Raw genomic sequence first — 21,030 nt, forward strand, 5'->3', positions numbered from 1 at the left:
TTTGGTTGGTTGACTTGCGATAAACACTTATCAGCCACTTATATCTCAGAGTATTCGTTTGCCTTCACAAATGCAGTGGTAAATACTTTTGTTGGAGGCAAGGAGGGAGTTGGGGGAAGGAAAGATCATCCATTCCATGCTCAGAGGGCCACCCATCAGGTTTCTGGGAGCTGGGGTATGTCAGTTCCCCAGGCATAGTCATTCTCAGCTGACAGTTGGTAATGTCTGATTACCCACTGTGAAATTTTGACCACAGCTGACCACTTTTCCAATGGGCGAGGAAAGATGCGACCTCCCCCTTTCACTGTCTTCTCAAAGCTGTCAGGAGAGGAGCAATTCAAACACTTTTGTCTTCCACAAAGTCATTTTGGTTTTCCAAGGAGTGTCATCCTGCAACTGCCCTCAATTCTGGGAATGTGCAGCCCAGTCGGAGGTTAACCACCTGCTCTGAGGTTGCTTAGCTTGCACACAGCTCCTCCTTGGGAAGAAGAGAGATTCCTGTTTCTGCTGTACCCTTTCTCCAGCACGTCAGAGAGGCCAGCCTCAACCTCAGGGCCTGTGAAAGAGTTGCAGGATATTGCCTAAAACTCTATGCAAACTGCTACTGAACTTTACCCCAGCTTCTTTCCAAAAGCTATAAATGTGACTAAAGATATTTAGCTCCACTTCAGAGAAGTGTCGAGAACAATGCAATGACTACAGTCCAGTTGCCTGAGGAGACTGGGGCAAGTTGCTGGGTGTCAGCAGCATCAGATTCAGGTGCTACAGCTGGGACAGCAGAAGTGTGTTGGGGAATACCAGGAAGAAAGAACCCCATCCTTGGAGGAGTCAGTAGTGTGTACTTCCTCTATTAAGCAAATGTAATGTGGAACTGACCAGGATTTGTTTCAGCAGCACACTTGGGTTTTATTTCCTGCTCACCATGCAGCATGGAGAGTGTCAACAGCTGTTCTGCTTGTTACTGTCAGTAGGATTGCATTTGTGATAAGCCAGCTTATATTTATTTTTAATTTTCTGACTTGTGGGCTGGGACAGGAATTTTTTTTTTTTTTTTTTTTTTACAAAAATTGTCAAAATTTTTAGGTTCCTGCCCTTAAAGATTTGGCAGTCCAATAGGGGAAGCTAGGTAGGCAAACTGAGGAAAGTAGGGGGGTGGGGGGGACAGCCTAGGGCATAACCTGGAATGTTGGGAAGGAAATAGCATAGCATCAGTATCCCAGACTCGATGGTGCAATACTGTTTGCCAAGTGTTTTAATAAATCAGCTTCACTTCTCAGATGGGAGAACTGAGGTTCAAAAAGTTAAGGGCCTGCCACCTGAGCTTCCGGGCCAAGATTTAAGACTCCACATCGTCTGTTCTTTCAATAATTATGGTTTATTCTCTCTGTACATTCAGAAGAATTTGACAAAATTCTGATAGAAGATTTATCCTCTCAGAAGTACAGAATCTAGCAGTCAGAAGAGTCATCTAACCTGGTCTCTCACCTACTACGAGAAAATTTGTTGTTGTTGTTATAACATTTGTGATTAATGGTTACTCCCCTCCTTGAATACCTCTATGGCAGCAAGCTCATCACCTTAGTGGGCCACATTCTGTCTGAAGGCTACTCTACTTGTTTAAAGTCCTGGTTTAATGAGTTAGAATCCCAGCTTGGTTTCTCTGTTTCTCCCACCCATACCTCATTCCTGCCCCAGAGGCCTCATGGAATGGATGTGTGTCCCTCTTCTAGTACTGCAACTTTGGCAGCCGGCTCTTGTGTGTCTCTGGTTCTTTCTCTTAATGAATGGAGCGTCTCCATTTACTTCAGCCATTTCTTATTCTCCCCCTGACTTGGTGTTCCAAACCTGTATTTTGTCCATTGCCTTTCTCTGAAAGGTTTTCAATGATCTTTGTGGTATATGAGAATTTTGGAGTCGGACAAACCCAAGCTAGAGTCTGACCCTACCCCACAAGAGCAGTGTAGAATCCAGCAGATAAATTGATCATTACCTGCAGGATTTGGGAAAGGATTAGATATATGTAATGTCCTTGACACATTTCTGGCACAAGAGTTTATGTCCCATAGTTAATGCCCTCTAGTTATTCTCTAGAAGAAAAATAACTGGATACATCAGACATCTAATACATTCTCACTTTAATCCTGTTATCTGTTACTTATAGCAAAAAACTCTTTTTCACCTTTAAAATTCCTCAACCCAAGTTGGTTGTGGAGGCTCCTTCCCATCCTTTCCTAGACCTGTATCTACCTGACAAGTCAACAGATTAGATCTTTTTTTTTTTTAAATATTTTAGTTGGATACAACACCTTTATTTGTTTATTTTTATATGGAGCTGAGGATCAAACCCAGCGCCTTACACGTGCTAGGCGAGCACTCCTCCCCTGAGCCCCAGATTAGATCTTAAGGTGGGATGGGTAAGACCACTAAACTTAACCCCCTGTCCTGGGGACAGGTGAGGGGACCTTGTCTCCCTCTGCCTCTTCTGCCCAGTATGAGCACTGCCGTGTTTAGACACAGGTCACCTTGGTCACTCACTCCCCACACCCCCAGCTGCCTTAAGCAGAGTAGAAAATGATAAAGGATTCTGATAAGTTAGGCAAGAAAGTGATGAAATACCAGGTCCTGGTGGCCAAACAGAAAAACAGTGTTTAGAAGAAGTCTGGCGTGCTTGTGGAAAGGGCCAGGGACTTGCTCTTCCCACAGCTGGGTGCCAAAAGCCGCCCGCGTACCCTTCCCAGGGGAGCAGGGCACATTGTGACAAATGACTGCCAGGTGGCAGCTGCAGCTTGGCCTCTCAAATCTGGCAGTAGTTAGACTCTGTCAGTAAGGCACACTCCCAGGAGAAGAGCTGCAAGAAGTGGAGTCAGCTTCTTCCCAGCCATCGTGGACCAACACAGAGGCCGCGGTGAGGTCTTGGCCCTGTTTCCTTCCTCCGAAGACGCCAAGATCCCTGCAGGGGGTGCCAGGAGGACGCCAAGATCCCTGCAGGGGGTGCCAGGAGGACGGCTGTGGGGGGATACCTTGGTTTGGCACCTACCAGATAATCCACCTTTCCAGGAGTTTGCATTTTTGCTTTATTTTATTTTATGGAACCTTGGGCCTCGCATATGCTAAACGCAGGCGCTCTGCCACTGAGCTCAATGCCCAGCCCCAGAAGTTCACGCTTTAAGTGCTCAGTTTCATTTGACAGATGAAGCTGCTAGACACAGGCCTTGTCTTCCCAGTCAACACCGTGCTTTTCTCTCAAGTCGAATTTAATGCAGCAGTGAAAATGTCCATGTTATTGTTATTTTTTTAAGGGAAAAAGTGTTCCTTTACCTAAGGACCATGGACACTCCTGTGTTATTCCTGGTGAAATGTTCCCCATCAAGACCACTCGGCACCGGAAATCTAATCCTAGTATGGAGCAGCAGCCACAGAGGGTAGAAATGATCTCTTTCCTCCTCCTTGTCCCGGGTTCCATGAAGAAGCACGTTGCACTAGATCTTAAGCTGTTTTTAAGGCTGGAGGAGGGAGGCTTAGGGTTGCCTTCCCTGGGAGTCATCCTCCCTAACTGCTCCGTTTCCCTGTGCCCTTTGTTTTGCACATTCCTTACTGCCCAGGATCCTCACTGGAGAGAGAGGGAGGGTGCCCAGGGCCACCAGAAATCCTGACCAAAGGGCTCAAGTGTGGAGGCCAATCCACAGAACCCTCAAAGGAACTTTTCAGGGAATAGCTCAGGCTCAAAGAGTGCCATTTGCTGGAGAGATGGGTTTCAGGATCTTGTGAAGGCTCAGGCTAAGTGCAGACTGGTTTTGCCCTGTCTGAAGCTCATATCCAACATGTCCTTGTTCCTGAGGAAGGTAGAAATAGGTCTTACAGAGATGAATCCCTTTCCCCTCTCTTATTTATTAATTTGTTTTTTTGGTAAGTAGAGCCAAAGCTGGAATTGGAATCTGAGTCTCTGCTGCAGTGCCTCAGTTTTTGCCTGGGACATGGTGGATCTACAGCTCTCGGAAGGGAGGTTTGCTGTTACCCTTCCTGAGGTGGTTCTCAGTGCAGAGCTGTGAACACACAGATTGTTGGGCCTGCCACCCTAAGGGTTTCTGATTATATGGATTTGGGGTGGAGCTGGAGAATCTCCATTTCTCATGAAGGGCTATGAAGTTACTACAGATGGTCCCCAACCTATTTTTTTTTTTTTACTTGTACAATTTTTTTGATTTCTTAATGGCATGAAAATGGTACACATTCATTAGAAACCACACTTGGAATTTTGAATTTGTCTCTTCTCCCAGGATAGCAGGATGGGGTTCAGTCCTCTCTCGGGATGTCTCTCTTGCCTGGCTCCCAGTCAGCCATGCCACCATAAGGAGAGAGCACAGGCACTATACTGTATGCTGTGCTTTTAAACTTTGATGTTCAGCACTTGAGGTGCATTCAGTGCATTTCCACCTTAGGATGGGTTTATTGGGATGGACCACATTGTGGATCAAGTGGCATGTGTGTTCTTCAGGGTGGCTGTGTTGACAGGTCAGCTGTAGTTAACTTCTTGCTGACAAGATAAGGCTGGTGGTAAGGTGCCCTGTGCATGTGTTTGCCTAGTTTTCATCTGTGCAGTCTAGGCACTTGCCCCCCAACTCCTGTCCCCCACTTCTTCTGACATATGCCATTTGTTGGCTTGTCGCTTATTGTCTCAAACCTCTTCCCCCATACCTCTGGACCTGAGCACAGCTCCTCTTGCTCCAAGTCTGTACATGATTTTCATGGAAGCAGAAGTGACCTGGTGGGCTTGTGTCATCAGCCACTGGACAAGACTGGGCTGTTTGGTATCTTAGGCTGAGCCTCAGGGCTTCTTCCCGCCTCCTTGGCTTGGCTACTTCTAGAACCACAGGGTATAGAATGTGAAAACCTCTCCCTGTCCCTTTGCACGGCGGAGGGAATGTTTCTTTTTCCATAGAGGTGAAATCCCGACCTGCCTCTTGCCATAGAGTAGGGGACAGCAGGCACGAATGGAAGGCCAGGTGCTGAGCATTTAAAGGAACAAAAATGATTCAGACCAAGATTTAGAGAAGCCAGAGACATGACTAAGGGAGCACAACTGTGCTGTCGAGCCCCATGCCAAGGGCCACACATTTTGTTCAAAAGAAACTTAATGGAGTTCAGAAAGAGGATTCACTTGGTTCTCCTACTTAACAGCCCTACAATTTTGGAGACAAGTAACTTTAGTTTTCTCATCTGTACAATGAGATTATCTTCACAGCATTGTTGCTATCGGAATAAACAAGGCAGTGGACTCGGTGTGTGGTACATACAGAGTGCTCAGAATTTGTTAGCTCTGAATATTTAGTGTGATGGTGGAATTAAAGGTCCTTGTGTCTTGGGGTTTGGAACCAAGAGCCCTGGGTTATTAGGGGTCGGGGAAGTACCAGGTGCATAGTGGCCAAGAAGAGGGGGAAGTTCAAGGGGAAAGAACTGAGCAAAGAGATAATCACGGGGACTGGTGGACCACAGGGCAAAAGGCGGGCTGTTGCCAGAGCATGAAGAGCCTTGAGTACCAGTTTAAAGTCTGACCATTCCTTATAGTCTTGAGGGATGGGAATGGGGAAGTGTTTTGAAGCTCAGGAGACAACCCAAAAGGAGGTCCACATACACACCTTGAATCCTGGGATTGACACTCCACCCCCACCCTTTTACCTCCACACTTCACTCCTGAACATGGCCTCTGCCATCGGGTACCTTCCCCACCTCTTCGCAGCAGTCCATACTTAGCCAAGGGGAGAAGATGCAGAGCTGGCTGGAGCGTTCACAGTGCCCAGTTGTGCAGGGTCTGCTCAAATTCTGAAAGGCATTATATGACACAGTAAGGCTCCCTTTTACCAAAGCGAGTGCCAGCTGTGGGCAGGGAGGGGTGGGTGACTTTCATGGGTTACCGCCCTATCCAAGGCATAGCATGCACCCTAAGCCAAGAAACACATCAACTTCCTGGAGCCGTCATCCCAGCTGTCTCAGCCTTCAGAGCACATGCAAGTCCATCCTGGTTAGAAAAAGACAGTTTGGCCTCAGGCTTTGCAGGCAGAGAGAGAGCAGGCTTGGCTGTGGTGGCACAGCTAGTCTGGTTTGATTCGGTCCCCAGCCAAGTCCACCCTTCAGGAGATGTCTTTGCTGTTGGTCAAGTGCCCTAGTAGCTCAGACCATTCTGATGTCTGTACTCCTCTTAATTCAAACTCTTTGAGCCTGTCCTGGCTGGCCTGAACTCATCAGCTGTGCTCCAACACACCATGCATCAGCCATCCCACCCCGAGTATTTATGAACATCCAGGAGGCTCAGCACTGCAGCCGTGCAGGTCCAGTGTTGTAAAGCCCAGGACCTCTGCCATCATTGTGGGCAGCTCAGCGTATTCCATATTTCCTGGGGGTCTGAGGACAGATTTTAGATTTCACTTCAGAAACCCTGGAGTTTTCAGAAGCTGGGATGCTGCTCTTTGCTTCTAAACCATCTTCCCTTTTATCTCTCATCTCTTCATTGCTATCTCACTGGACCTGGAGACAGGCTCCTTAATCTTCTCTTCTGGTTTTACATAGCATTGTCCCTTATCTCCTCAGGGGCTGGGGGCTGGCCTTCCCTTGCCCCTCCTCCTCCCAGAGGGACCTCTGCCTTCTCCCAGACATCCTGCCTCCTTGGCTTTGCAAAAAGCTGGTGGGAATGAAAATCCAGAAATTCAGCATCCCGGACCATTCCCCAAACATCCCAGCCTTCTTAGCCGCCTCTCACCAACCAGAGTCATCATTTAGACCATAACTGGTCTTGTTTGTTTGTTTGTTTGTTTTGTTTTGTTTTCTTTTTTTCTCCTGAGGCAGTTGTGATGGAGGTAAGAGATGTCTTGAAGTTTCTTCCAAAAACTGTTTTGTACTTTTCCATTCTACAAGTTCTGTGAGTCCCTTAAGCCTAAGGGAACCCAAAACAAACAGGGTAGTGACTCTATTATTCAACTTAATTGAAGACATTCTTGATATTCAGATCATTTACATCCAAGGTCAGAGGATGGAGTTTCAAGGTCAAGTCTAAGCATGGCCTTTTTGCTCCAAAAGGATCCTCTTCCCCTTTGGTTCTCTCTGTGTATTTGAGGGGAAACTGGTGATTTTTATTTTTTATTTTTTGGTAAGTACTTAAATGAGAAGAGGAAGCAGGACTAAATTTTAATGGCAGTCTTAATTATATTCTGGAGAATGTTCATTCCATAAATGTTTCTCTGACTCTGAAACATATTGTGTGAATATATATGTATGTGTCTTTTAATTATATGTAGAACTTATTTGGAGATCTTGACAGTTTCTGGGAGAAAAAAAACCTGTGGGCTACTTACTCCTTCCCAGACTTCCTTACTAATAAAATGTACCTTTTTTTACCCCCAACTACGTGTACTTTTTCCTTCTATTTCTCTTTTATTTTGGGGGCTCTGGAAATGGAACCCAGGACCTCACCATGCTGGGCAAGTGCTGTATCATTGATCTATACTCCCAAGCCCCAGTTAATTTAAAAATGAATTAAAAATAGAGAAAGTTTGCTTGCTTTTTAAAATACTTATTAAAAAATTATGCTTAATTTTTCCTTAGATATCCATAAGTTTATATAGGTAGAGATCATCTGAAAGAATGGTTTGTGTATTTCCGAAATCTGCATAACTTTTAACAAAATTAGCTGATCCATGGTTTTGAGGAAGTGGAGGTCATATATCAAGTAAAACACGAATTCTTCCCTTGCTTTTCCAGGATATTTCTGGAGTCCCTGATCCTCCTGAATCTGAGTGAAAATGTTGAGTGTAGAGTGTATGTGTGGTTTTTTTGTTGTTGATAGACCTTTATTTTATTTATTTATATGTGGTGTTGAGAATCAAACCCAGTGCCTCACACATGCCAGGCAAGTGCGCTACAGCTGAGCCCCAGTCCCAGCCCCCTTTTTATTTTTTATTTTGAGTCAGGGTCTTGTTACAGTGCTTAGGGCCTTGCTAAGTTGCTGAGGCTGAGTTTAACCTGCCTCAGCCTCCAGAGCTGCTGGGATTACAGGCATGCACCACCTTCCTTGTTTCTTGATACTTTAGAATCCAAGAGAATAACACAAAGAAGATGGAGAATTGAAGCAGAGAGGTATTAAGAAAAATTTGGGGGAGCATCATGGTATCAAAAAATCACTCAGGAGCTGTTTCTGATTTAAAAAAAAAAAATGCTGGTGAGCTTTATTACCCACCCCAGCAGAGCAGCCTAGCCCAGGCTTTTGCCTGCCCAGGGTGGTTAAGGAGCTATCTGTGGACAGCTTGAGGAAGTCTGAAGACGATAGCTGTGTGGCACACTTGGACAGCTTTTCTCCAGACTCTTCAAAAAAGGGATGAAAGTGAAAAAATGTGCCCCGCAATTGCTTTTAGACAAGTGCTATCCGCATGGGGTTTATTTTGCTGCTGCTCCCCCTGCCCCCTTTTCTGCTATGCTGGGAATCATGTGCACAGAGATTTCTTTCTTTTTAATGTGGTGCTGGGGATTGAACCCAGAGCCTTTTGCATGCTGGGCAGGTGCTCTATATGCTACATCCCCAGTCTTATTAACTTTTTGAATCTTCTCCCAGTTTTGCACTCTTTAGCTTAGCTGAGAGATGCTGTTAAGAGCCAGAGACAAACATACCAGATGCTGTCGTTCTGGGAAATGCCATATTCCAGCTTTCTCTGACCGTTGAGGTCCAAACACAACATTGTCCCAGCTTGGGACTTTTCAGGGCCTTAACACACTGGAGAAGACTTTCTCAAGTTCGTGAAGGGTGTGTGTAATTAGAGACATTTTCCACATCTTACTCCAGAAAAGAAAAGGTGCGCATTTGGTCCTGTTTGACATGAGTTACAGACACTTCTTGTTTGGGAAAATATGAGATAGTCTCAACTTGAAGGCTCTGTTCATTACCTATTTCTTATTTTATTGCTTCTTTTTTCCTGTTTCTATAGCATTGACTGGTATCCTGTTTTTCTATTTCCTTCAAGTCAAAGGACCATCAGCTTCTACTATTAACATGCATTAGGATTGCCAGAGCTCCTCCAACAGTCACAGCCGGCCGTCTGGACCCCTCTCTTGTGGTGTTGCCCTCGCCATTGCTGGAACCTGCTTGGTGTGGTGGTGGTGGGTGGGGGACCTGTGGAAGTGGACTCAGCTGTAGCCACACTTGTTTAGATGCTACCAGGTTAACTCTGGGTGGAATCGCCGCACAGATTACTTGTAACTGTAGGCAGGGCATGGGAAATGTGCTCTTGTCTCAGTTTATGATTCCTGGTGTTGTTGAACAGAGGAGATTATACAGAAAATGGATCGCTTCTTGTCTTAGCTCCCTTTCACATCAACTTCTCTTGTTTTTGCAGGTTGCTCCAACTCTGCGCTCCAGAAGTGGTGACTTTGAGGTGTGACCCTGCCCACATTTGGGCCCAACCCGTGCCAGCTTCTCAGTAAGGAGGTCGTGACTTGATAAGACGAGAAAAACAGGTCAGTTAAACAGCACAGATTTTCCTTTATTTATAGTAACGGTCAGTGTTGAGTCTTCCTATGCTCTCCCTTCTTCCAGCTCCCTCCCCAGTTGTGCTCCCTCTTTTCCAGGATATCCTGAGACTTAGTGCAAAATCAGTTTAAAATTGTGAGTGCACCTTGCTATTTTTTTCTTGATCTGTTGATCCTGTGGTGTGGGATGAGAAAGCTGAGCATGCTTCACAGGAAGCAGCACCTCAAACCAGATTCCTCTCTTCTCTCCTTTTTCCCACCCCGCAGTTTGGTCTGTGGGTTAAAGACTGGCACACCAGGCTAGTCTACTTGGTGTTGTAGATCACACATGTGTCTTGGGAACTTCATCTGGGGTCCTAGTACTCTCTGATTCCAGTTGAAGGGGATGGTACTAGAGTGGGGCCAGTGATTATTTTAATGAAAATTCTAGGGCTATAAATATCCATAAAAGGAAAAGTGTTTTATCAAAAGACCATAAACTATTAAAATATCTTTTATTCCATGATATCAAGCATCAGCAAGTTTAGGTATATTAGTTTGGGTTATTCCATTGTACTGTGGGGCATTGGGTAGCGGGTAGGTAGAATGAACTAATACTGGCCACCTTGCATCTAGTTAAAGTATCATAACGAGCCTTAATGTTAAGAAGGATTTTTTCTTTTTTTTTTTAATATTTATTTTTTAGTTGTAAATAAAATATAGGACACGATACCTTTATTGTATTTATTTATTTTTACGTGGTGCTGAGGATCAAACCCAGTGCCTCTCATGTGCTAGGTGAGGGCTCTACAGCTAAGCCACAACCCCAACCCTGGGGAATTTTTTCTAATACGGAACAGTGAACTACATTGTGTTTAGCACCAGCATCTTTCCGGTGCCCCATTCCATACTCAAAGGAGAACTCAAGTCTAGGACTCAAGAATAAACTAGAGTAAAATCTAGCTTGTAAAATCCAAGGGACAGGTTGTTATTTGCTTTTGAAACATCTTCCCAGGGTGGATCCAATGATCCTTTTTTTCCTTTCAACCAGCATAGCCAAGTATTCCATTCTATTGATTGTATTGCTATTTACTTACATTAAAATAGGAAAAGGGGGCTGGGGGTGTAATTCAGTAGTCAGGTGCTTGCTTTATCATATACTTGAGGCCCTGGGTTCAATCTTAGCACAGCAAGATAATTAATTATCAAAATTAGGAAAAAGAAGTAAATGGAGGGGATCTTGGTGTCATTTACATGCAGCATTAACACTTATATTTTATCTTCAAGAAGGAAATAAATTTGACCAAGCCAGGAGTGGTGGTGTACACCTGCAATCTCAGCCACTCAGAAGGCTGAAGCAGGAGGATTGCAAGTTCAAGGGCAGCCTCAGCAACTTAGTGAGGCCCTGTCTCAAAATTTTAAAAATAAGAAAGGCTGGAGATGGAGCTAAGTGGCTCAGGAGGGGAGGGGATTGGCCAAAGTCTTCCTGTCCAGAAGAATGAGAAGCAAGTTTATAGTTAATCCCAAAGCATGGCTTTTCTCCTTTTCCAGTGGGCTAAGTCCTTGCAGCGTTCAGCTCTTGTGCTAATTAACTGTAATAACTCTCGCTAGGCATTTTCTATTTCAGACCTAGTTTGCAAGAATGTATCTTAGATATCATGACTGAAAAAATTCTTACTAGTATTTTGGGTCTGTTTAGAGAACATATTTTTGTCAGTTTGCCTGTTGGTCATTTAGTCACAAAGGTGTTTACTGCAACTTCATAGATTTGAGTCAGCTCTACCAGTTTTCTTTTCTAAATTTACTGATAGGACAAAAGTGAGATTATCTTCCATACTCTTCATATAAATTGGTAGGAAGGTTCATATTCTTTTTATTGATACAACATAATTACTATAAAGATAGATTTCTAGTAGTTATTTTACACAATGTGGTGAATTCAGTACTGGAAGCATCTATTTCTGAACCCAATACATATTACATACTGATTAATGATGATACTTTTGTTAACAATTAATTAAGAAAAATGTATCAGGTGTGGAGGCACATACCTATGATCCCATCAATCTGGGAGACTGAGGGTGGAAGATTGCTAATTCAAGGCCAGCCTCAGCAACTTAACAAGATCCTATCTCAAAATAAAAAAGAAAGAAAGGATGGGACTGGGGATATGGTTCAATGGTAGAGTGCTTGCCCAGCATATGTGAGACACTGGGTTTCTCAGCACCACATAAAAATTAACAAATAAAGGTATTGTGTCCTCCAACAACTAAAAAAAATTAAAAAAAAAAAAAAAGATTAAGGGTATGACTCAGTGGTAAACTGCCATTGAGTTCAACCCCCAGTATGAAAAATAGAAAGAAGAGTGGTATGTGTGTACACACTTGTATGTACATACTGTGTTTGCATATTTTTTCCCCTAAGGAGAAATGACCCCATTAAAGACAAAAACAGGAAGTAAGAAGCATAATTTTTAATAGATTTAAATGGATGTTGGCATGGGGAAACAGTTTGGTTTTCCTCTCTTTTGGGGAAAAGATGTGGGAGGTGAGACTGGATCAGGAATCTTAAATTGTGTGCTTTTGCATTTACTCCTTTTTCCTACTATTTGGTTATATTTAGAACATCTACTAACAGTTGTCTTAGGTTGTTTTCTGTTGTTATAACAGAATCCCCAAGACAAGGTAATTTATAAAGAATAAAAGTTTATTTGGCTCAGAATTCTGAAGGCTGGGAAGTTCCAAGGGCGTGGCACTTTCTTGGCCTTCGTGCTGCATCATAACACCACGGAGGATATCACATGGCCAGACAGAGCAAGTGTGCATGTTCAGTTCTCTCTTCCTCTTCTTGTAAAGCCACTAATGTAATTGTGGGTGTTCCACCCTCATGACCTTGGCTAATTACCTCCCAAAGGTCACACTGCAAATACTATTAATAATGTATGAATTTCAAGGTTAATTTTCAATACTTGATCTTTTAGAGAACACATTAAAACAAAAGCAACTAAAGCACGTTTTATCACTTGACAAGGAAATTTCTAAGATTGTCATTGGCCCTTTTGGTAGGATTTCAGTTAGAGATTTAGAATATAGAAGCCACTTAATAAAGTTCTATCCCCTTTCCTGCTTTGTTGCTGGAAGGCTGCTTATCTGGAGCTGCTCTGGGTAGACCACCTGACCACCTGTCAGAGCCCCTAAAGTTGGTGGAGAAAACCACATGAAATCATGTTCTTTCTCATGTTGTTTTTAAGCAGCCTCTTCAGCTAAGATTATGAGCTTGATCTTAGGCTGCTGTTCTGGCCCTCTGAAATGTGTTAATTCTAACCATAGAAAAGGAAGGTACTAAGATAATATTACTAGTAGGGATTCAGCTATAGAGTATAAAATATTCATCCCAGATAAAATGAGGACTACATTTTATGTATGGACTCATTACTGACTACACCTCTCGCCATAGGCCTTCTAGTGGCAAAGAGTACATCCAGCCTGAAGAAGTAAATCCTGGTGTAAAAGGGTCATTACTTTCCCTTTGGTCATTCTTTTCAGGTTACCAAGCTTCGTTTAGGTCTGGCCTAATACTGTCTTGACTCCGACCTTTTAGTGAATTCCTTAATTGTTTTGTCTTTGGTCAATTTCAGGTTGAGACACAAGGTGGGTCAAGTTGGGGTCTGAGGCTCCTTATAAGTAACTGGGGCGCAGTTTGAAAGAAAATTTGGTATATAAATATGAGCTTCAGAAAGTAAAATACAGCAAATAGATATTCCCTGAATCTTTCTACCTCTGTTTCCCTCCAGTGTCAACCAGTGATAGACGTAGAGGAAAAAAGAAGTAAACACGGAGCCATTTCTTCCTGCGTGTGGATGCTAGTTCTCGCAGGGGGAAATTTCACGGTTTATCAGTTGGCAAAAAATGGAGGTAATTAGCCACAGGGGTGGGGTTTTATTCTTTCTGTTATCTGGGGTATAGGTGTAGTACTTACTTGTCTTTGAAGAAACAGGCTATTTTATGTTGATTTGAAATTTGGTCATAATCCTGACAGGGTTGGTTTCTCTAATCTCTTACAGAATTTGGGTTGCCCATTAAACTTACTTTATTGCAGCAATGGAATTAAATGAAACCTGAAGTTTCTCATCCCGTATATTTAGGTCTAGAGCCTTTATGTCACAGAAAACAAATATATGGTTCTGTGGAGGATGACAGCCAGCCAAATGGCAGCTTCTGGGGTTTCTTGTTGGCTTAGCCTTTCCCACCTCTGCTTACAAAGATGAGGAAAGGCAAAGAAACCTTCCTCAGGTCACTTGGAGTCCTGTCTGTGACATGCTCTCAGAAAGGAAGCAAGATCAGTGGTGAGTCTTCAGAAAGCCAAAGTGTCATTAGATGAAAGCTTAAATCATCATTGGCACCACATGAGTATGCACTTGACTAGAAGGAGGGTGTTGGTGTTTGACCCAGCTTGTAGTTCAGTTACACTTGGCTATGAGGAAAGTCTCAACTTCCCTTGGTAATGTCAGCAATTTCTGGTTTTCAGTTCTATGACAGAGGCTTCTTAGAAGCATAAACTCCTGTTCCAATGACGTCAAGTTCGCCTATTGGCTTGGAAGGCCCGGACCTGTCTTCCATCAACACCATGATGTCAGCAGTAATGAGTGTAGGGAACGTCACAGAGAATGGAGGGAGCCCCCAGGGCATCAAGTCCCCTGTGAAGCCTCCAGGACCAAATAGGATTGGCAGAAGGAACCAGGTAGGCTTCAAGTACATTGGGTGGTAGCATCTGGATGGGTTCCGTCTGTGAGAATGTTGGAGGAAGTTTCCCAGCTCCCTAAGACAAAACCTTGAATGTGTTCTGAATTCAACAGATACACCCAGAGGCCTAATCATTTTTCAGGAGCAAATTTTTCATAGCTTATTTCAGTTTCCTTTCATAGAAGAAATTTTCTTTGCTTTGGTGTCAGTGTTGTGAAAGCACCCTTATTCTTTACCCCATGATTTGATTTAAACTCAGTCTTTCTTCACATGATCAAGGCAGTGAACTTAGTCAAGTTCTCGGCTGTGATGTGGTTTCTTTCCTTATTCGCACAGTTGGTTAATTGAACTTTCAAAGCCAACTCCTTGATTTTTTTTTTTTAAACATCTTCAGATTAGGTGGCAAATAAGTCCTGTTTGTATAGGGGCTGCTGTTCAACTTTCCAGTTTTCAAAATGCACAGAATTTGACTCCAGAGAATTCCACTTAAGATTCTGTTTAGTCCTCTTGACAAAGGATCAGGAGAAGTGGGAAAAAGTAAATGGGTAGACAAAGATTGGGAGGTATGATTGCTGTTATAAAAGTCCTAATCTCCTCCATTGGGAAATAAGATGAATCTTTTAATTAATGGACAAATGGGACACTTTTGAAAAGTTGTGCTGCCACAGTAGAAACATGGTGTAGGTATACAAAGGAGGGAGGCAGAGGACGAATGAGTCTCTGTTCTCCTCTGGATCCATACGGTGTGAATTTTTGGTTTTATGGGTTTATACTAAACCTTCAGAAAGAAGGCTGTCTTCTTCTGAGTTTATCTAGGAACCCAGGGATGGACAAGAGAGCAAGCCCACTGGGCTTTTTAAAAATTTTCTTTTTTATTAGTAATCTTACTACAGCTGTTCTTACACAGAATTCTCTGATCACATCTATCTGGTTTTCTATAACTTCTCAGTAGTAGAACCTTAATTAAGATTTTAATGCAACTTACCCTCCAGGAAATGTGATGCCAGCCCCAGCTCCCACCAGGTGTGTGGGACTGCACTTCTTCACAGCTGGCTCAGGGCTGAAGCCTCTGTCGGCATCGCTCAGTGGTGTTTGAGAGTCGGAGCACTGACACCTTTCTTTCTCTTTTTCTCCCTTGCCTTCGTGTGCCTCTCTTCTATGGGTACCTGAGAAAATACTCAGCCTGTATGACTGTGGCCTGAGTCAAGAAGGAGCGCTAGCTCTGGGAAGAAAAGGTTTACTTCCATTTTCACGTGCCTGTCCATCTCTTCATCTATCTGTCCATCTCTCCATTCATCAACTTATGTAACAGTGTTTACCAGCTTCTACTTCTAGCTAGCTGCTGTGCCTGGTACCAAGCATTTTGGGATGAATAAGACAGATCATTCATCCTTCTCTGCTCAGGAATGAGTGAAGTATAGGCCGGAGCTTTTCCTCAAGTAGCACAGCATCACCCCCACCCCCAGGGCCAGGCAGAGCTGGTCCAGGGCCAGGCTCCAGTTTCTTCCCAGTTGTTCAGAAATAGCCATTAGAGCCATGGAAGATACCCACGACTCCTCCCATTCCTGCATGATGAGTGGCGCTTGTTCTTCGGAGGAGGTGAAAGTGCAGGTGTAACTGGGCCACTTGTCCTCTGCTTCCTTTCTCCTCTAGGAATCCGGTGCACTGACTTTATTTTTCCAAGAGAGTTCCGGGCCAGAGGTAGCCTGCTAAATACAGTGCCTAATTAAGGGAACAAAATGCAATGGGAAGAGAGTATAGGGAAGAAGGAAGCAGCCTCCTTACCTGTGAACTGGATAGGGAGGCCAGAGAGAGGGAGCCAGGAAAAGTCCCATCCTCGTGAGCAGAGTTCCAGGACAGATTAGGCACAGCCGGATGCTGACAAGGGTGCCAGATTGTTTCATTATGGAATGGTTAGTTATCACATTAGCTGCTAATTTTATCTTTCAGCTCAGGAAGTGTGCTTCTTCCACCAGCACAGTCATAATAATTGGATTCAAAATCCTCCAGTAGGCCGTTTCCAACATCACAGTGATCTCTTTTCTGTATAGTTTAGTTTTGAAGGTTAAATCTGAGCCCACAGCCCACCTGAGATTTCATGAACCTGTATTATGGTCTACATGGCAGCATTGCCAGCCTCAGGTTTGGCAGCAGTTAATGATCAACCTTAGAGTCATTATCAGTCAGCTGCACAAGCTGCATGCAGTGTATCTGGTATCTGTTTCAAGCCAGATGCAAGAAAAAATTAAAAAAAACAAAAACCGTCTCCTCATGAGTCTGGTTAGTTTGTTTTTTCTTCCTCCTGCTCTTTTTTTGTTATTGTTGTCGTTGGTGGTGGTGGTGGTGGTAGTTAGTGGTGGTGTTGATGATGAGCTGGGCTCTTACTGTCATGTGACCCTGAGTCTGGCTGAGGCTTGGCTTATCTAATAATTTGACAGAACTGCTCCAGAGGTTTTATTTGATCCTAATTTTGGCCTAGATGTGAGGCGTCCCTCATTATTATAGAAAGTGCTCTTCTTTTGCTGCTTTTGGGGTTTTTTGTTTTTATGGAGGTCCTTGGCCAGCTCTAGTCTGAATGATTGTAGAACTGGCTGAGAAGATAGGACCCCCATCCCCAATTATGCCTTTGAGAGGACTTAGAAGTACCTGAGTAACTTGGTGAGATCAGGACTTGTTTGGTTTCTGGGATAATCGACTTCCTTATAGAATTCACATCCTTAATCTTTTTAAATGTGAGTGTGAGAAATATGTGGCTGACTTACATGGTTCTCAGACCCACTTCCACAGATTGAAGAAGGGTCATCTTGCTTAGAATGAGACTTTCTAGTTTCTGAAAAGAAGTGAGGGAGAAGGCAGCTACAGACTAGACATCATCATGCATTCATTCATTCACTCCACCCATCTGGTTTATGGTGCCATTTGTTTTATAGTGCACAGGGTAACTTTTATTTTCACCATCTCTCATGAGCCAACCACAGGGTGTTTCCTTTCTGTGCCTTGGGGTTCTTTTTTTTTTTTTTTTTTGGTCAAACTTTATATAGCATTGTGGTTTAGGGCATGGGCTGTAGAGCAGCTGACCTGAGTTTTAATCCTATGTCTACTTCTTAATTGTTCTCCAGTTTAGGGCAGGTTACTTGCCCCTCTGTACTCTAGTTTCCTCATCTAGAAAATGGGGTCCATAATAGTGTCTCTTAGCAGCTATAGGGGGCAAAAAAAGAAACCTTATGTTTCTGTATATTCAGAGTTTCCACATAGTAAGTGCTCAATAATTGGTATTTGCAGAAACTCAGCTGAATCTCACTTCAAGTAAAAGAGGTCTATTGAAAGATGCTCAAGGACAGGAAATGATGCACAGCCTGGCCAGAGTGTCTGGCCTCTCTAGAGCACTTGCACATGTGCGTTCATGTTCTCTCTCTTTCTTCCCCCTCCCCACCCCATACCTTTGTCTCAGAGAATGCCTGACCTCCCTCTCCAGTTAGCACTGACTTCTTAATTGATTTCTTGTGGCTTGAACATGCCACAGTGTTAGGTGTGGTCCCAGCCCTACATGAATTCTCAAAGTGCTCCTGATCACCTAACTTGGCAACACCCAGGCACATGTCAGTATCTTCAGAGAAGCTTATGAAACCAACAGATTCCTAGGTTTCACCTCCCTTCCTCCCTCCCTCACAGTGATTCTGATCTAGCATGTTGAGAGTCTGCTCTAGAAATGTGTTATTTTACAAAGCTCCCCAGGTCCCACTGATGGCCTTCCCTGAGCATTCCAATTTCTGATTCCCTGGAGAGGTGTCCAAGTCTGGATCCATTTACTTGTGAGACAGAGACCTGTGGTGCCTAGGGACTGTGTGAGTAAGGAGACCATGATAGGTAGGCACTCCTAATAGCTTTCCTTGGATTACTTGGAAAGAGGAGCTATAAAAAGGATTAGTGAATTTAAATTTCCTTTAAAAAGTAAAATAATTTCCTCAAAGGAAGCTTGTCCTATATGTTTTGAGGGAACATAAAACAAGACTTCACCAAGTAGTAAGCTGCTCCGTGTCGTCTCTGTGGAAGTCTCCAGTTTACACTGTCAATCCTATCAAAGTTCTAACATGGACAACATTTTTTTTTTCTTATTTCTTATTTACAAACAGTGTCATGCTGATGCTAGCATGGGTCAGAGGAGTTGTGTTAATGCCTGTAGGGTACATAACCAGGCACTAAGGGCTCCTGCCTTTGTTAGGGTGGGTTTTTATTATTTCACCATTACGGACAGTGAAATAGTATCCATGTAACAAAACACTGCTGTTTAATAAGAACTTACTCTGTACCAGGCACTATTTCAGTGCTTTAATTTTATTTTAAGTTTATGAATTTAATCCACATCACAACATGTTGTGATTGATACTCTTTTTTTTCCCAATTACAAACAGGGAAACTGAGGGCAGACAGGGAGGTGACCTGCTCACGCTGACACCTGGACAGGCTCTGGTCCGCTGCTCTCGGCTACTTACAGCCAGCTCTAAAGACACAGGGGCTTATGACAGAAATAGAAGGCACTGGTTTACTATGATTTGAAATTCATACTTTGTTTTAATCTCTTTTAGGAAATGAAAGAGGAGAAGTCTTCCTACAACTGCCCCCTGTGTGAAAAGATTTGCACTACCCAGCACCAGTTGACTATGCACATTCGTCAGGTTAGCTGCTACTTTTGTATTTTTGTTCTAAATTATTCTTCATTAACAAGGTGATGAGATGATTTGATTCTAATGGGTGAAATGTGAACAGTGCCTAATTTTGATTTAATCTTTTACAATCTTTGGGGCAATTATGAAATAATTTTTGTGTTCATGTTACTTTGGCAGAGCCCAGATCAACACAGAATAACTTCAGAATTTAATAAAATTTAGCTAACTGCCCACTTATATTAACAGAAGACTTTTCATCGTATGTGACTTGTCAATATGATTTGAGTTCCTTATGATACATTGAGGTCGTAGATGTCTTTCCTTTTCTTTATTGCTCTAAGTTTATCTCATTCAGTTGTGAATTTGCTTAGTTTGGGATCTTTTTCTTTTATCCTTTTCCCTCATCAGTCATGGCTGATGAGGGAAAAGGATAAAAGAAACAAGACTCTTGATGGGTATTGGATTGATGGGAATGATAATCAGTTGAAGTCATAAACATGCTGCTGAATAACACGTTACTAGAGTTACTTGGGTTTGTGTAGAAATCCTCTTTGCCATGTTTGAGAGGCCAAAACTCTACTCTGTAGGTTTCATTTTTCTTTCTCTGACAGCAGGCCTGCAATATCAAACTTGAAGGGATATTGACTCTCTGAGACAACCCTATTTCACCCATTTACTGTGTAGTTGAGTCCTTCTGCCCATAAAGTTAATATATGTGGTCAGTTAATCTATATGTTTCAAAGAAAGCCTGCAAAGACTTCATCTTTCTCTGAGCCTTGCAGAACTGCTTTTCAAAACTGGAACACAAGAAGATCCAACAAAATATTATTTGTCCATGTTTCTGATGATACATTTGGACCCTTTAGAAAGATAGTTAAAACAAAAAGAAATGGCCAAGAAGCTTCATCGGTTTTTATAAAGCTTTAGATGTCTGAGGTTTTGCCTATCTTGTCAAGTGACTACTGTGGTGATTATTTTCTGCAGCACAACACAGACACTGGAGGAGCTGACCACTCATGCAGCATCTGCGGGAAGTCCCTGAGTTCGGCCAGCTCCCTGGATCGCCACATGCTGGTGCACTCGGGCGAAAGGCCTTACAAATGTACTGTGTGTGGCCAGTCTTTCACCACCAACGGGAACATGCACAGGTGGGTGAGACACCTTTTGCCTCAGAGATGGTGTCTCTGAGCCATGGAGGACTTACCTGAGGGCCGAGAAAGTTCTAAAGTTCGGTTGCCCAAGAGAAAAGCTAGAAATGGTTTTCTTTACCTTCTTGGGGTGTCAGGCATGTCTGGCTATGAGAAACAACACGCAAGCATAGCTATTCAAGGTTCATCCCCCTGGGCCAGTTGAAGTTTGTTTTATTTCTTCCTTTCTTTTTTCTCTTCCTCTTGTACTAGGGATTGAACCAAGGCCTCATGCTAGGCAAGCACTCTACTACTAAGCTATATCCCCAGCCCTTATTTTATTTTGAGACAGGATTTTACTAAATTGCCCAAACTGGCCTCAAACTTGCAATCCTCCTGCCTTGGTCTCCCAAGCAGCTGGGATTACAGACATGTGCCACCACACCCTGCTGCCAATTGGAGTTTGAGTGCCACAGGTGGGCAGTGTACATATATATAGCAGGACCCCCAGGGAGACACATTCACATAACCCTGCACTTTGAAAAATATTTGCATGTGCCTACCATATTTAAATAGGTGACCTGATCCTGGAGTTTCAGGAAAGATAGGATAAAATGGAGATAAAGAAAATGTGATAAATGTCAGGAAATTACTTCCTGAGTGAGAAGCATGCTTATTCAGGTGTGGGCATATTAAAATATTCAGCCAGTGGGAGACTGGCTTACTCTTCTTAGAGTGATTGCATTGTTTTGAGTAATTTAGACAAAGAATTTTTAAATGCTTACCATTTTTATACAGATATTGTAGGAACATTGAAACTAAAAAAGGGGAGAAAGGAGACTCAGAAATTTCACTTTCTTAGAAAGTAAAACTTTTTTTCTATATTCCTTTCTAATCAATATCCTTCTTTTTCAAAAAATAAGTTACATTTTAATATACTTATTTCAAAATAAAACCTTACATTACCATAATATAATTGATACACTAGTTCTATTTGATTGTATA

At 43.0% G+C, this 21,030-nt stretch overlaps 1 protein-coding gene across 7 annotated transcripts in view; it reads left to right on the forward strand.

Moving 5' to 3' along the window:
- The window catches only part of Rreb1 (ras responsive element binding protein 1), a 179,523-nt gene that overhangs the window by 101,316 nt on the left and 57,177 nt on the right, over positions 1-21,030 (forward strand). For all 7 annotated transcript variants that reach the window (XM_071613666.1, XM_071613667.1, XM_071613665.1 and 4 more), the window contains exons 2-6: positions 9,378-9,498; positions 13,283-13,403; positions 14,017-14,229; positions 18,818-18,907; positions 19,883-20,046. In XM_071613666.1, the coding sequence (XP_071469767.1) occupies positions 14,059-14,229; positions 18,818-18,907; positions 19,883-20,046 (425 nt within the window). In that variant the 5' untranslated portion in view covers positions 9,378-9,498; positions 13,283-13,403; positions 14,017-14,058. The remainder of the gene's footprint in view (positions 1-9,377; positions 9,499-13,282; positions 13,404-14,016; positions 14,230-18,817; positions 18,908-19,882; positions 20,047-21,030) is intronic.

Source organism: Marmota flaviventris, chromosome 6 (genome assembly GCF_047511675.1).
Source record: "Marmota flaviventris isolate mMarFla1 chromosome 6, mMarFla1.hap1, whole genome shotgun sequence".
In the NCBI taxonomy this organism is placed as follows: Eukaryota; Metazoa; Chordata; class Mammalia; order Rodentia; family Sciuridae; genus Marmota; species Marmota flaviventris.